Here is a 13,391-nt window from a genome sequence, read left to right as displayed (position 1 = left end):
AGCAGATGCTTTTATCCAAAGCGACTTACAAATGAGGACAATAGAAGCAATCAAAACCAACAAAAGGACAATAATATGTAAGTGCTGTAAAGTGCTGTGAAGTCTCGGTTAGCCTAACGCAGTACATGTAGCAAGGGTTTTTTATAATAAATAAAAAGGAAAAACAAGTAGGTAGAATAGAAAACGAATAGGGAACGCTAGTGTTAGAGGGTCTTTTTTTTAAATAAAAATAAAACAAGTAAAAAGAATAGAAAATGCTAGTGTTAGAGGGTCATTTTTTTATAATAAATACAAAGAAAACAAGAAGAATATTAATATTATATATTATATTAATTTTGATTTTTGATAATGTTTTTTGTTAATATTCTGAATTATAGTTTATATTTTAGTTAACATTTTTGTTATTTTGTTGTGTATTTTGGTATTTTTATTAGTTTTTAATATGTCTATATAGTTTTTATTATTATGTTATTATTTTATTTATTATTCAATAAATAGTTTAGTTTTAGTACTTCAACGAAAACTAAAGGAATATGGGCAATAAATAAAAAAGCATTTAATAGTAAATACATTCCCCTTAAATAATTAAATTGAAATAGTAATGCTAAAGACAATATATTAAAAATAATACAACATCTTATATTAAATTAGACTCTTTCTTTGAGTGAGAGGCATGTGAGGTCATTTGTAAGTAGTTTGCCTCTAAAACACAGTTTTTTGACATTTTGTACCTTCTCCGAATCATCCCAGAGTTAGTCTACAAGCTTGGGTTTTGAAAGCTTGTGTAGCCAGAAGCATCTGCATTCATATTTTGCTCTGTTTTGAGAAATAACGTGTAAGTTTCAAAACAGAACTGGGATGCCTGACGTCTTAAATTCAGTGCTGCTTCATTTTTGGCATGTCAACAATTTCTTGTTAGACCCTCAGCCCTCTTTCTTCTGTCTGGAAGGGCCATCTAGATCTTTTCTTCTCTTTGAAGAGCTGGTATAGTTCAACAGATCATTGACCTCTTGGCTGCAATCCTCATGTGACCCTGACATCTGTTAATGCCATTGGTTTCGGGAAAATTATGTTTGGATGCCTTTCTGCTTCATTTGAATGCATTTATTGACTCAAATGAACTTCCATGCAAGTCTAGGCTGGTTTATTCGTTTTTTTTTTTTTTTGCTGATTTAGCTGGTGGATCAGTGTAGCTGTGCTTTTCAGTAGCAAAAGTTAAGTAGCGAAGTTGGTGGACCAGCATGGGTCTTTCAGGTGAAGCTAATTGAAAAAGAAAGCCTTGCTGGTTAAGCTAGTTAAGAAGCCTGGTGGGACACCAGCAAACCAGCATCCCATGCTGACCACCTGCATCCAAAACACAACATGTGCTGGTGAGCAGCTGTGTAGCTGTTTTGATCAGAGAGAAGCAGACCAGATGAATCTCTGGGAAGCAGTTTTGGGATTCCTGTGTCTTGGTAATGAGTTTCAGGGTTTTTTTGGGTGGGTCACGAGATCTATTTTGGGAACACTTTAGACTCTTCTGCCTCCAGATGTTGTTTGTGTGTTTGTTTATGTTTTCAAAGACAACATCTCCTTGACAACCTATCACATGATGTGGTTAGGGGTGTGGTCATGGCTGAAGAAGAAGCTACTATCAAGCTACGGTATATGTTTGATTTGTAAAAATGTCATTGACTGTTGAAGGAACATAAAGGGCTGTAGCTAATTGCATTTTCTATAAATATGGAATGGATGGTTACTTGGGACTGTTGGTTACATTTGCAATACTCAAAACATAAATCCTGTTTCTCTCGACTTAAAGATTAATAAGACTTAATTTAATAATTAATTAATATAATAAGACTTAAAATTTCAAACATGTGAATCCATTTCTTCATGGGGGGCAAATTTGCCTCAAGGGCCAATAAGTTCTGTCATATTTCTTTCTTTTCGCCTAGGACAAGACTAAAAACCAGAGGTGACCATGCTTTTTCTGTTGTTGGCCCAAAATTATGGAATAGTCTCCCATCTCACATTAGAACTGCCCCGACCTTGTCTGTTCCTAAGTCCACTCTTAAGACCTATTTATTTTCTCTGGTGTTTAATATTCCTTGAGTGTTGCTAAGCACTTTGGTCAACTTCGGTTGTTTTTAAATTGTGCTATACAAATAAAATTGTATTGTATTGTATTGTATTGTACATACATGCAGAATCTAGAAATTGCTCTGGGAGCAATGGGTAAGAAATATGAATGGACAGGTATTAGTGGCAATATTATAGATGAAAATCAACTACTAGATATTTCATCTGCTTTTTTACAGTCGCTTTATTATGCTGCCGCTAACTGCTGCTTAAAGCTATAGATTTTTTTTTCTCACATTTAATTGCAGGTAAGTTTTCAAAGAAGAGGATAGACTACAAAATTAATTTTATTATATCCAGCCAGTTTCCATACAGAGAGGGAGGGCGGGAGGGAGTGGGAGACAAACAGAGAAATTCCTCCAGGGCCCCCCTCCCCTGTGGTTTGTTATGTGCACAATCTGAAGAATGCATATGTATGGGCTTCTGCCAAACCCACAAGCCCAACTCCCTTACAATGGTCTATCTAATAATACCACTTGATTTATAACCTCGGAGAGCTCTTCCACTCTGATGTCACAGGAAGTCCCGCCTCCTGTCAGAGGATGTTTGGATCTATGCACTCTATCTCCACCCCCAGCCCATTGGTCAACACAGACAGGTACTGCCTGTCTGTCAGTCAACCAACCACAGCAATCAATAGAGATGCACAATATATCGGTACCATGTCAGTAACCAGTTGATATTGGGTATTTAATTGTACATGTCAATTTTTCCCAATTTCATATTTAGATTACATTTGCTGTCATCTAATGTTCATTAAATCATTAAATACTCTTTTAATTTAATAATGCTGTGAAATGTAATCTTCACTTGTAATTCACTTGTAGTATTTAAAATGACTGATTTTAGCTTGTATTTGCTCATTTAAATATATATATATATATATATATATATATTATACAGTATATACAGTATATATAGACAGAGAGAGAGAGAGTGAGAGAGAATTTTTTTTCATAAAAATAAATATAAAAAAATTATACTTTTATTTTACTTTTAATTTTATTCAGCAGGGACACACTGGATTGATCAAAAGTGACATTAAAGACATTTATAAAATGACAAAAAAAATTATTTCAAATAAATGCTGTTCATTTTAAGCATCTATTTTTTACAAAATCTTGAAAAAAAATTGATCGTAGTTTCCACTAAAATATTAAGCAGCACAACTGTTTTCAACATTGATAATAATTGTAAAAAGTATAATGGGACTTTGAAGACTGGAGTAATGGCTGCTGAAAAATCAGCTTTGCCATCGCAGGAATAAATTACTTTTTATAGAAATCAGTTCCTTAAACTGTAATAATATTTCACATTATTATATTAGTATTTTTGATCATATAAATGCAGAGCATAAGAGACTTCTTTCAAAAAAAAAAGAAAGAAATTGTATATAAATTTATATTATAAAAATCTTAAAATCTTAATTATATGTATATAATACTTATACATATATATATATATATGATATAATGATATAAAATTACTAATATATATTAATAATTTTTGACTAGTTAATAGTATCGGTCAAATTTTTAATATTACTGCATTCCTAGAGGTCAATCAAAACCTCTCCCACCCAATTGAAGTAAATGCTGGCTTTTCAGTAACAACAGGCTACATGTGTGGTCTATTGTGTATCTAGTCTATATTTGACAATGTATAAACACATGGTGGGGTGTGTTTGTCTATGCACAGGATATGTAAGCTAACTCTGTGCTGTTTTCTCTTCTCTGTGCAGTCCCACCCTTGCTCATTCCTGGTTAGAGGGTGGATCCAGCACCCCCTTGAGTCACTACACCCCTCAGCCCTCCCCACCCCTCACCCTCTCGGCCCCAAACTGCCACAGCTCCCCTCGCGGAGCACCCCACGGCCTGTCCTCCTCTCTGGATGTCGAGGGACTGGAGAGCAGCCTTCTGGAGGCGGTGGAGGGTCTTGAGGCTATGGGTCTGGATGTGGCTCGGCCTCCCCTTCTGCCCCTGAAGAGACGAGGGACTGAAGGCTCAGAGACCATGTTCCCGCTCAGCACAGCAGTCAGCACATCCTTTGCCAGTCACAACACCTCACCTACCAGATCTACACCAAGTCCAGGTTTGTAGCCTGTCTGTCTGTAAGCACGCACACACAACTAGATTAAAACGTTACATGGTAATGTGATATTATTCTTATTTGCAGATTTCATGGCCAGTAAACCAGAAAATGTGAAGTTCGTTCAGGATACGTCAAAGTTTTGGTACAAGCCAGATATCTCAAGAGAGCAAGGTAATAATATTAGATCCTCAATAGGCCTTAGTTGAATTTGGAGTCGTGTTAAATATGACTATGGCTGTGAGGGATATACAGTATCGCTCAAATGTTTGGGGTAGGTAAGATTTTTTAAATGTTTTTGAAAGGATTCTTGTTATTCCTGTGATGGCAAAGCTGTATTTTCAGCTGCCATTACTCAAGTCTTCAGTGTCACATGATCCTTCAGAAATCATTCTAATATGCTGAATTGCTGTTCAAGAAATATTTATTATGATTATCAATGTTGAAAACAGTTGTGCTGATCAATATTTTTGTGGGAACTGTGATTCATTTTTCAGGATTCTTTAATGAATAGAAACTTCCAAATATTTATTTGAAATAGACATTATAAAAGTCTTTGCTGTCACTTTTAATATGTTCTTGTTGAATTAATGTATTAATTTCTTTAAAAAAAAAACTTACTTCTTTCCCTCACAGCCTTGTTTTTTCACTTACCACTTTTTTAAGCAGACTGAAAGTAGTTCAGCTGTTTTCAATCATATTAAGCAATGGAAACTCTTTTTAAACTCCTTTTACTGAATGAATTTGTTCAGATTTATATTAAGCAGTTAAAAAGCATTCACCAGTTTATCTGACTCCTTGCACAGATGCCAGTGTAAATAAATGCATAAATGCAAAAATAAATGCATTTTACATCATCTTTTTGTAGCAGCATTCTATATATTATTGATTGTGTACAAAAATATTATTTTTGACTGTACTTTTGACAGCAAATACTGCTTGTCATAAATATGGCTTCTGTGAAAGTTTTCTGTTTATTGGTGGTTTATAATGTAAATTGATCAGTTGATTGTTCTCAAAATGGCTTCCATTACTCCATCACTGTCTATCCCGGCTATAAGGTTTATAAGCATTAATTCCTCTTTGCTTCTTTAATTAAGATGACAGCAGAATGCATCTGTGTATGTATATATATATATATATATATATATATACATACATTTATTTTATTTTATTTTTTCTTCTTTTATTTGTTGTAGCTATTGCCGTTCTCAAGGATAAAGAGCCGGGCTCCTTCATCATCAGAGACAGTCACTCATTCAGAGGAGCTTACGGATTGGCCATGAAGGTGGCCACGCCCCCACCTTCCGTTCTACAGCAAAGCCGAAAAAGTAAGAGAATGCTACATACATAGTACTTTTTATGACAGCTCTCACATTTCCACTCACTTGAGCTGAACGATGACGCAATGCCTGTAAACTATTCGAGTTTTGAAAACATATTTCGTGTGATTTAAAAAGTACTTTGTGTGGAAAATAGCCGAGCCCGGTTCCAGATTTGAGACCAATGGTTTGTAATGGCCAGCACTTTGTCTGTTTAAAATGAACTGTCCACAGAGTCTAAATGTACAGGGCAATTCCTTGAATGAACTGCAGTGAAATATTTGATGGGGTTTAAGACCCTGGAGAGCAGGATGTCCCAACACTATTGTGTGAGGAACAGCTGAATGAGTGTGAACACAGCTGGAGCATTCATATCCAGAGCCCCTCCGTAAACACAGTGTGTCTCTCAATCAGAGGAAGGAAGGGAGGCACACAAACACACACACACTGTCCATATCCTTCTGATGCACAATTCTAGATGGTTCCTTAACAGGGGGTTACACACAGACAGTATTATGCTGTTTTTTTTGTTTTTGTTTCTTTTACTATTTTTTCTGTATCATGGTAAATTAAATTTAGCTTTATCTTTTGAGATAAGAGTTCATTGTGTGAAAACATACTCTGAGTCTATTTTCTTTTTTTTTTTACTTTATTTTTATGAACTTCCACACAATAACAGTCAAACAACACTCCTTCATGGGCACATACATAAATATTTTTCCCAAAGTATTCTGAGTCTATTTTCAACATCAGATGTGCGTGGTATTCAGAAACTTGGCCTGGCCAGTCAGGGTGAGGCATTAAGGAGGAAGTAGGATACATGCTGTTGTTCCTAAATGCCAGATGAACTAATGATTAGAGTAAAATGCAGGAAAGTCCTTTCAAAATCAGGATCTCAAAACAAGCAGCTGAAATGCTCTTTATAACAACATCCCTGATAATTTCAGAGCTACTTTCATAGTTTGTACGGAACATTTCAGTGCAGGTTGTTTTGTTCTCCTTCCGGTGAGGTTGTTATTGAAGCAGTTAAATATATATTGTACTTATTAAACCCATATCACAGCGCTATTTCTCATTTCACATATGAAGAGAGTAAAGCACAGCAACAAAAAATAGTCCGATTAATTCTAGCGTCAGTCAAAGGATGGAAAATGCTTATAAGAATTCTAAATTATGAATGTATTACCACAAAAATTACCAGTGAGCTTTCAATAAGTAAACAAACAAATAATAATAACAATATGGTAAAATTCCCAAGGAGAAATAACAGTATAAACAAATAAGATGATTTTCAACGAGACAATGTGAGTACTGAGCTAAAAAGTTGCTTTGTGCAGACCATTGAAGTCTCTAACTTTTGCTTACAGACATTGGTGTCTTGGGAAATCCAAACACAGTTGGAGACAATGTTGAGATCTCTTCTGAAACTATAGGAGCCACAAGTGAGATTACTGAATTCTCGGTAGAAAAATCTGAGCTGGATTTTTGCTCTTAATCACATTGTGGTTCAGGAGAAACAATCGAAATATCATATTGATTTTTTGTTCATGATTTTTTCTTCCTTTTGATTCTATCGTCTATATATAAATGGGTCTTTCCAAATTTGGTCAACACCTCTGCATCCATTTCGTCTTGATACTACATATGTGTTATCATTGCTTTGGTAATTAAAAATAATTTCCTGTGTCTGTGCACAGTGGGCGATCTGTCCAATGAGCTTGTGCGGCATTTCTTGATCGAGTGCACACCTAAAGGAGTGCGGTTAAAAGGCTGCCCCAACGAACCTTATTTCGGTAAGTATCTGTTAAGGTCCATGTGAATGTTAAAGTAAGTTTTGCCTCTTTGTCGCCATCTCTGTTTGAAAACCTGGAATTGCAGCTGTGTGTGGAATTATCTAGCTCGCGTGGGTTGTGAGTCGGCACGGCTCCAGCGCGGATGAATCTAATGTTCTGAAGAGTATGTGTGTGTGGCAGTCAGTCACCGCACCGGTGTAGATATTTACTGTACTTCGCAATCAGACGTGACGTAATGACGCAGCAGCATGCTCGAATTTCCCGCGAAAACCTACCCGTACCACTCAAATTAGAAAACATTATTATAAGCTAACCTTTGTGAATCGGGCTAAAGTAAGGCGATAGTTTCGAACACTGGCTGGTTATGTACTTGCTCAAATATTGATTTCGTAACATTTTTAACGAAAAAAAGTTACGGACTGCAGCTTTAATGAAGACATGAGTGCTGGTTAGAGCCTCATCATTGCATGGTCAGGATCTCCCTCTAGTGGCTGTAATCAGGAGCATCATACAACTAGTTGTTTCCCTTTTCTTTTCACTTACTCGAAAGTTTGGGGTCACCCATTTTTTTTATAAAGAAATCAATACCTTTATTCAACAAGGATGCATTCAATTGATCAAAAGTGACATTTATATTGTTGGAAAAGATTATTTTGAACTTTCTGTGCATCAAAGAATGCTGAAAAAATGATTAAAAGAAATATTAAGCAGCACAAATGACTGTTTTCAGCATTGATGATGATAAAAAATATTTATTCAGCACTAAATCAGTGTATTTCAATGATATTTGGAGGATTATGTTACTCTGAATACTGGAGTAATGATGCTGAAAATTCAGCTTTGTCATTGCAGAAATTAATTACATTATAAAATCTATTAAAATAGTAGAGTTATTTTAAATTGTAATAATATTTCACAATATCACTGTTTTTACTGTATTTTGAATCAAATAAATGCATCTACGGTGAGCATATGTTTTAATGTTATTGCTGACTCCAGAATTCTGAACAGTAGTGTATATATTTTTAAATAAGCAAAATTGCAACAGCCATGCATTGTTATTGTATGGAAGATATGGTAAAACATTCAGCTAAACTTAAAAATATTGTTTCCTGTATGTACAGGAAGTCTCACAGCTTTGGTGTGTCAGCATTCAATCACACCCATGGCTTTACCCTGCAGACTCATCATCCCAAAGAGAGGTATGTTATAATATTAGTGTGTGTGTCAGCGTGTGCTTTATGTTTTTAGTGTTTATATGCTAACCGAAGACTTCTTTCAGGCCCTCTTGAGGAATTAAATGAATCTTCATCACAAACATCTACAAACTCTGCAGCAGAGCTACTCAAACAGGGAGCAGGTAAAGGAATATCTGTGTGCATGTTGAACAATATCAGTGATTATTTTATATCATCCATGTGTTAATATGTGTGTGTGTGTGTGTTGTTGCTCAGCGTGTAACGTGTGGTTCCTGGGCAGTGTGGATCTGGAGTCTCTGACAGGAGTTCAGGGTGTTCAGAAGGCCACCACTGTGATTTTCAATATGGATCCACCACCCACATCCACTGTCGTTCACTTTAAAGTGTCTGCACAGGGAATCACCCTCACAGACAACCAGAGGAAGTGAGTCGGTCTCTTTATATTTCTGTTTCTTAAGTTGAATTTATATTTCATATAAAGTATTGAGTTATATTTAGCTGGGTTTAGGGGGAGTTAGTGATAATGTAATGTTATTAATGAAATGGTACATTTATGTTAGTAATCTGTTCTGAGTAATGTTGTAGTGGAAATGTTTCTATTTTAAAACTAATCTTAATGTAAAGTTGTGTAATGAGAATTGTTCAAATGTTTGGGGTCTGTAAGATTTTTTGTAGTGATTCCTGTGATGGCAAAGCTGAATCAACAGTCATTACTCCAGTCTTCAGTGTCACATGATCCTTCAGAAATCACTCTAATATGCTGATTTGATGCTCAAGAAATATTTATGATTATTATCAATGTTGAATACAGCATTATACATTATATTATACAGTATAATACATTATCTCAGCTGAAAACAGTTGTGCTGCTTAATAGTTTTGTAAAAACCATTATACTTTTTATTCAGGGTTCTTTGATAAATAGAAAGTTCAAAAGCAGCATTTATTTGAAATAGATTTTTTTTTAAACATTTTAAGTGTCTTTACGGTTACTTTTGATCAATTTAATGTGTCCTCGGTTAATAAAAGTAATCAAAAAAAAATCCTGTCCCAAACTTTTGAACAGTATAGTCAATTTATACATAAAAACATTCTAGATGCATATACATATAATGCTGTCCTGAGTTTTTATATTACTGTGTGTTTCCAGATTGTTCTTCAGGAGACACTATGCTGTCAACACAGTGATATTCTGTGCCCTGGATCCTCAGGACAGGAAGTACGTAACACACACACACACACAGTGCACCCTTGTTTGACCATTTGTTTGCCTGCTTTTCATTCAAGTCTAGTCCATACAATACATACAATTAATGCAATTTGTCTTAAAGCAGTCTTACATTTTTACATTTGTAAAGAAAAGTTTAACCTTCACCATTTACTTTACTTTACTTTTAATGGGATGTTCTGACTTCTTCACTGCACTGTTCACAGGTGGACACGGGACGGCTGCACAGCTGCAAAGTAAGTCTTCCTTCATCACCTTCTCACTCTGTGCTTGTCACATCCCTGTTTTAATCAGGCTATCTCAGTTCTGATGTAGTGCTAGTGTGTACATTTATTATGTGTGTGTGTGTAACAGGATCTTTGGCTTCATTGCGAGGAAAAGCGGGAGCAGCACAGAGAATGTGTGTCACATGTTTGCCGAACATGACCCCGAGCAGCCGGCCAGCGCCATTGTCAACTTTGTCTCTAAGGTGATGATCGGCTCTCAGAAGACCAAATAGAAAAAACATAAGCAGAGATTCCTGATGAACTGCGACGGGGACCAACTCCACATCCTCAACTTCAAATGTAGAAGAGCCAAACGTATTTACAGTTTTGCTACTGTAATGTGACCGCTTTTACTCACTGATGGTGTTGAAACAGTAAAACGTCAGTATTGGAATGGATGAAACTTTATTTTATGTTGGAATCTCCTTTTTTTTTTTTTTTGGACAAGATACACAGGGACGGTGCTAAATGCCATTGGGACCAGGAACAAATTTTATAGGTGGGCCACCCTTTTCACAAGGCCCAGGACAACATTCCCAATTGTCCCCACTGATGATGGCCAAGAAGATCCATTCCACAGGAAGTCTTTGAAATGTATGCAGCACTCTTGCATCACAGGACACATCCAGAAGGGGGCGCCACACTTCTTCAGCTCATTCTCACGCTGCCATAAACACAGAATGCTCAAAGCAAACTTAAAAGCCTAAGAGGAAAAACAACTAACCATTATTTTATTGTTTTTTTTGTTTGTTTTTTGTGCAGTTTTGTTTGCAGTATTTTCGAGGTCCTTGGTTTTGTTTGGAAATAGAAATGTTGGAGGTGTATATGTAGATTCATTTACATGTTGAGTCTGGGCACATACAGACAAAAGATGCAGACCAAAGACCATTTTGCATATCAATTTGCAAAATTTAAATGTGTTTGATTTTATATGTGTGTATACATTATCAAATGCTACTTTTAACATTTTTTTTAGCTCAAAATATTCAGTTGTTGTTTATCTCTGTATTTGTTTATAAGTGCTGAGCTCACATTTTTTTGTCAATGACAAGTGGTTTCCCTAAAAAGCATATTGGCATTGACTTTGTTTATATATTTGGAAATATTGATCGTATAACTCATATTCTGTGTATACTTATCTCTTACTCATCTATGCGACATGAGAATTAAACCATCTTATTTGATAAATCACCTCATTTGAAGTAAGCATGACATAACTCATGTGAACTCAGTACTTCTGACATTTTTTTTTTTGTTACTGAAAAGAGGCTTTTGCCATAAACGTTTCACTTGGAATTCATCTGAATCAGACATAAACATGCATGTTCCATGACTTTTCTTACTTTAAGAAGCAAGGACCATGTTTTCATCACAAAAGCTATTCTGTACTTTCCTTGTACTGTCTAACGCTTTGGTTTATTTGTAAATGAATGATTTATGGACTGTATACGTGCACAGAATACAATATTAAAGAAACTGTATGGTACTAAATTGAGGCAGCATTTGTCATGTACTGTGCTAAAAGAACATGCTAGCTCCTTAAGGCCGCAAACATGCTAATGCTTGTTATGTTGACTTGTCTTACGAACAGAGATGGTTTTGGACCTACCAATCTCCACCCCCTAGATGTGGATCCAACCACGCCCCCTGGATCTTGTGTTCTGCAGTGAGGGGCTACTGTGCACTTTCGTGGTGTAATGTCGCTTTGACTGTCGGGTAGAAGTCTGCTGTGGAGCTCGCCTCAGTGCGTGCTCGGCAGAAGTGCGCATCGAGGGTGCATAGCGGCTGCAAAGGGGGTGCTCGCGAGCACCCTTCTGAAAGCTAAAATGACGAATGGGACACTATGGTCTCGTGGACTTAACGGACACGCGCACGCGGCGGCCATTGTAAGTCCGCAAGTGCACATGAAGTGTGCCATTTGGGACAGGGCCAGAGTGTGCAGAGGTATGCAAATACATATGTTGACAGACAGGTAGGACGGCCTATCATAATATTCAGACCGAGGGATATGATTGGACTAAACATTTATGGTCCTATGCCTTCCACAGACAATATAAATACATTTAGACCACTTAACTTAGTGATTGCTGTCAGGATGTGAAGACACTTTCAACCAGTATAACAAAAAATGTCTTTGAACTAAATCACCTACCCTGATTGTTCGGCAAAATTTTTCACAAACCGTTGCTTCAACCGTTATGTCCTGGAGAGCACATAACGACATTAAATAGACTAGTCAGGTAAGACGCCATTGAAATTAACGCTGATGAAAACAAGACTGAATAGACTTTACAAGGCCAACCACAACTTTCAAACCTGTTTTATAGAGTTTTTGTCTACTGAAAGTATTTTTCAGAAAGATGTTTAATTTCGTCAGCTGAACAATCGTATGTTGTTAAACAACAGTACAGTCCATTGAATGCACTGTACTTCTGTCCTTCACAGCCTCGTTTTCATTCCTGTCAAAAATTAAATATGACTAGCCTAAGGTCTATACAGATGTGTGTGTTGTCTTGTCTGCTGGAGGAAGTTCTTATATGGCATGATCAGTCACATTACATTTAGAACTGAGATGACTGGCTCAAAAAATCCCCATGAAGCAAAGATGGCAGCATTCAGGTTGTGTACTCCCAGGACTGCATGCTCCAGCTGAGCAACTGCCATTGAGATGAAAGGTAATGCTTACGGCTAGCTATATGCAGGTATGCTACAACTGTTTCGTTTGGATAAACAGGTCGAAACAAAGATTTATTTCTCAGGCAGTAGGGACATTGTATGTGGCATATGATAAGAAAACAATACTATACTTTAGGTGCGGTAGCAAAACCATGGTTAATTTGGTAGTTACTTTGGTTTTACTGTAAATACTTATTAAATTGTCATAATTATTGTTGTAATTACTATAGTTGTACTACAAAAAATAAAGAAATACATAAATAACATCGTTAAACCATGGTAACTAGTAAAACCATGGTTCATTTTGTAGTTACTATAGTTTTACTGCAAATGTTGTAGTAAAACCATGGTTTATTTTGTAGATACTATGGTTTTACTGTTATTGCTGTATTAAAACCATAATTATTGTAAAAACATAGCTGCTATAGTTTTACTACAAAAAATAAAAAGTGTTGAGACGTGCTGAAGTTGCGTTTGGCCTCGTACTCTATCGCATACCTTGTCAGTGTCATGCGCTTGCTTAGCCCTTTGTTGTGATAAACAGTAAAGTGTGTTCAAGCGCTAGCAAAAGACAGTGTAAAGAAATACTCTTTGAGAGAAGCAGTTAATCAGCGGAAGTTAAAAGCAGATAGTAAGTGTATTTATTTCTTGTCTCATTAGTGTTTAGCGCAGTTGTCGTTGCTAGGAAACGCTTGTTT

The 13,391-nt window shown here is 36.2% G+C and overlaps 1 protein-coding gene across 1 annotated transcript; it reads left to right on the top strand.

Moving 5' to 3' along the window:
• Positions 1-2,213: 2,213 nt before the first annotated feature.
• LOC107697563 (tensin-3-like) lies at positions 2,214-11,497 on the top strand. Its single transcript, XM_016498365.1, has 13 exons — positions 2,214-2,217; positions 2,617-2,719; positions 3,863-4,212; positions 4,297-4,383; positions 5,409-5,540; positions 6,899-6,973; positions 7,229-7,324; positions 8,449-8,526; positions 8,607-8,684; positions 8,779-8,947; positions 9,674-9,742; positions 9,958-9,987; positions 10,106-11,497. The coding sequence occupies exons 1-13, from the start codon at positions 2,214-2,216 to the stop codon at positions 10,248-10,250; spliced, it is 1,416 nt and encodes a 471-aa protein (XP_016353851.1). The 3' UTR covers positions 10,251-11,497.
• Positions 11,498-13,391: the final 1,894 nt, after the last annotated feature.

The sequence above is a fragment of the Sinocyclocheilus anshuiensis genome, unplaced genomic scaffold (genome assembly GCF_001515605.1).
Source record: "Sinocyclocheilus anshuiensis isolate Anshui unplaced genomic scaffold, SAMN03320099.WGS_v1.1 scaffold801, whole genome shotgun sequence".
In the NCBI taxonomy this organism is placed as follows: Eukaryota; Metazoa; Chordata; class Actinopteri; order Cypriniformes; family Cyprinidae; genus Sinocyclocheilus; species Sinocyclocheilus anshuiensis.
The sequence above is the reverse complement of the archived record's forward strand: the minus strand, read 5'-3'. Positions and strand labels throughout refer to the sequence as shown.

Bases quoted from the DNA above. Each gene is read 5' to 3' on its own strand.
- LOC107697563 (XM_016498365.1), top strand. The intron at 4,384-5,408 runs GTAATAATATTA...TATTTGTTGTAG, and splicing joins AGATATCTCAAGAGAGCAAG to CTATTGCCGTTCTCAAGGAT. The intron at 9,743-9,957 runs GTACGTAACACA...CACTGTTCACAG, and splicing joins CTGGATCCTCAGGACAGGAA to GTGGACACGGGACGGCTGCA.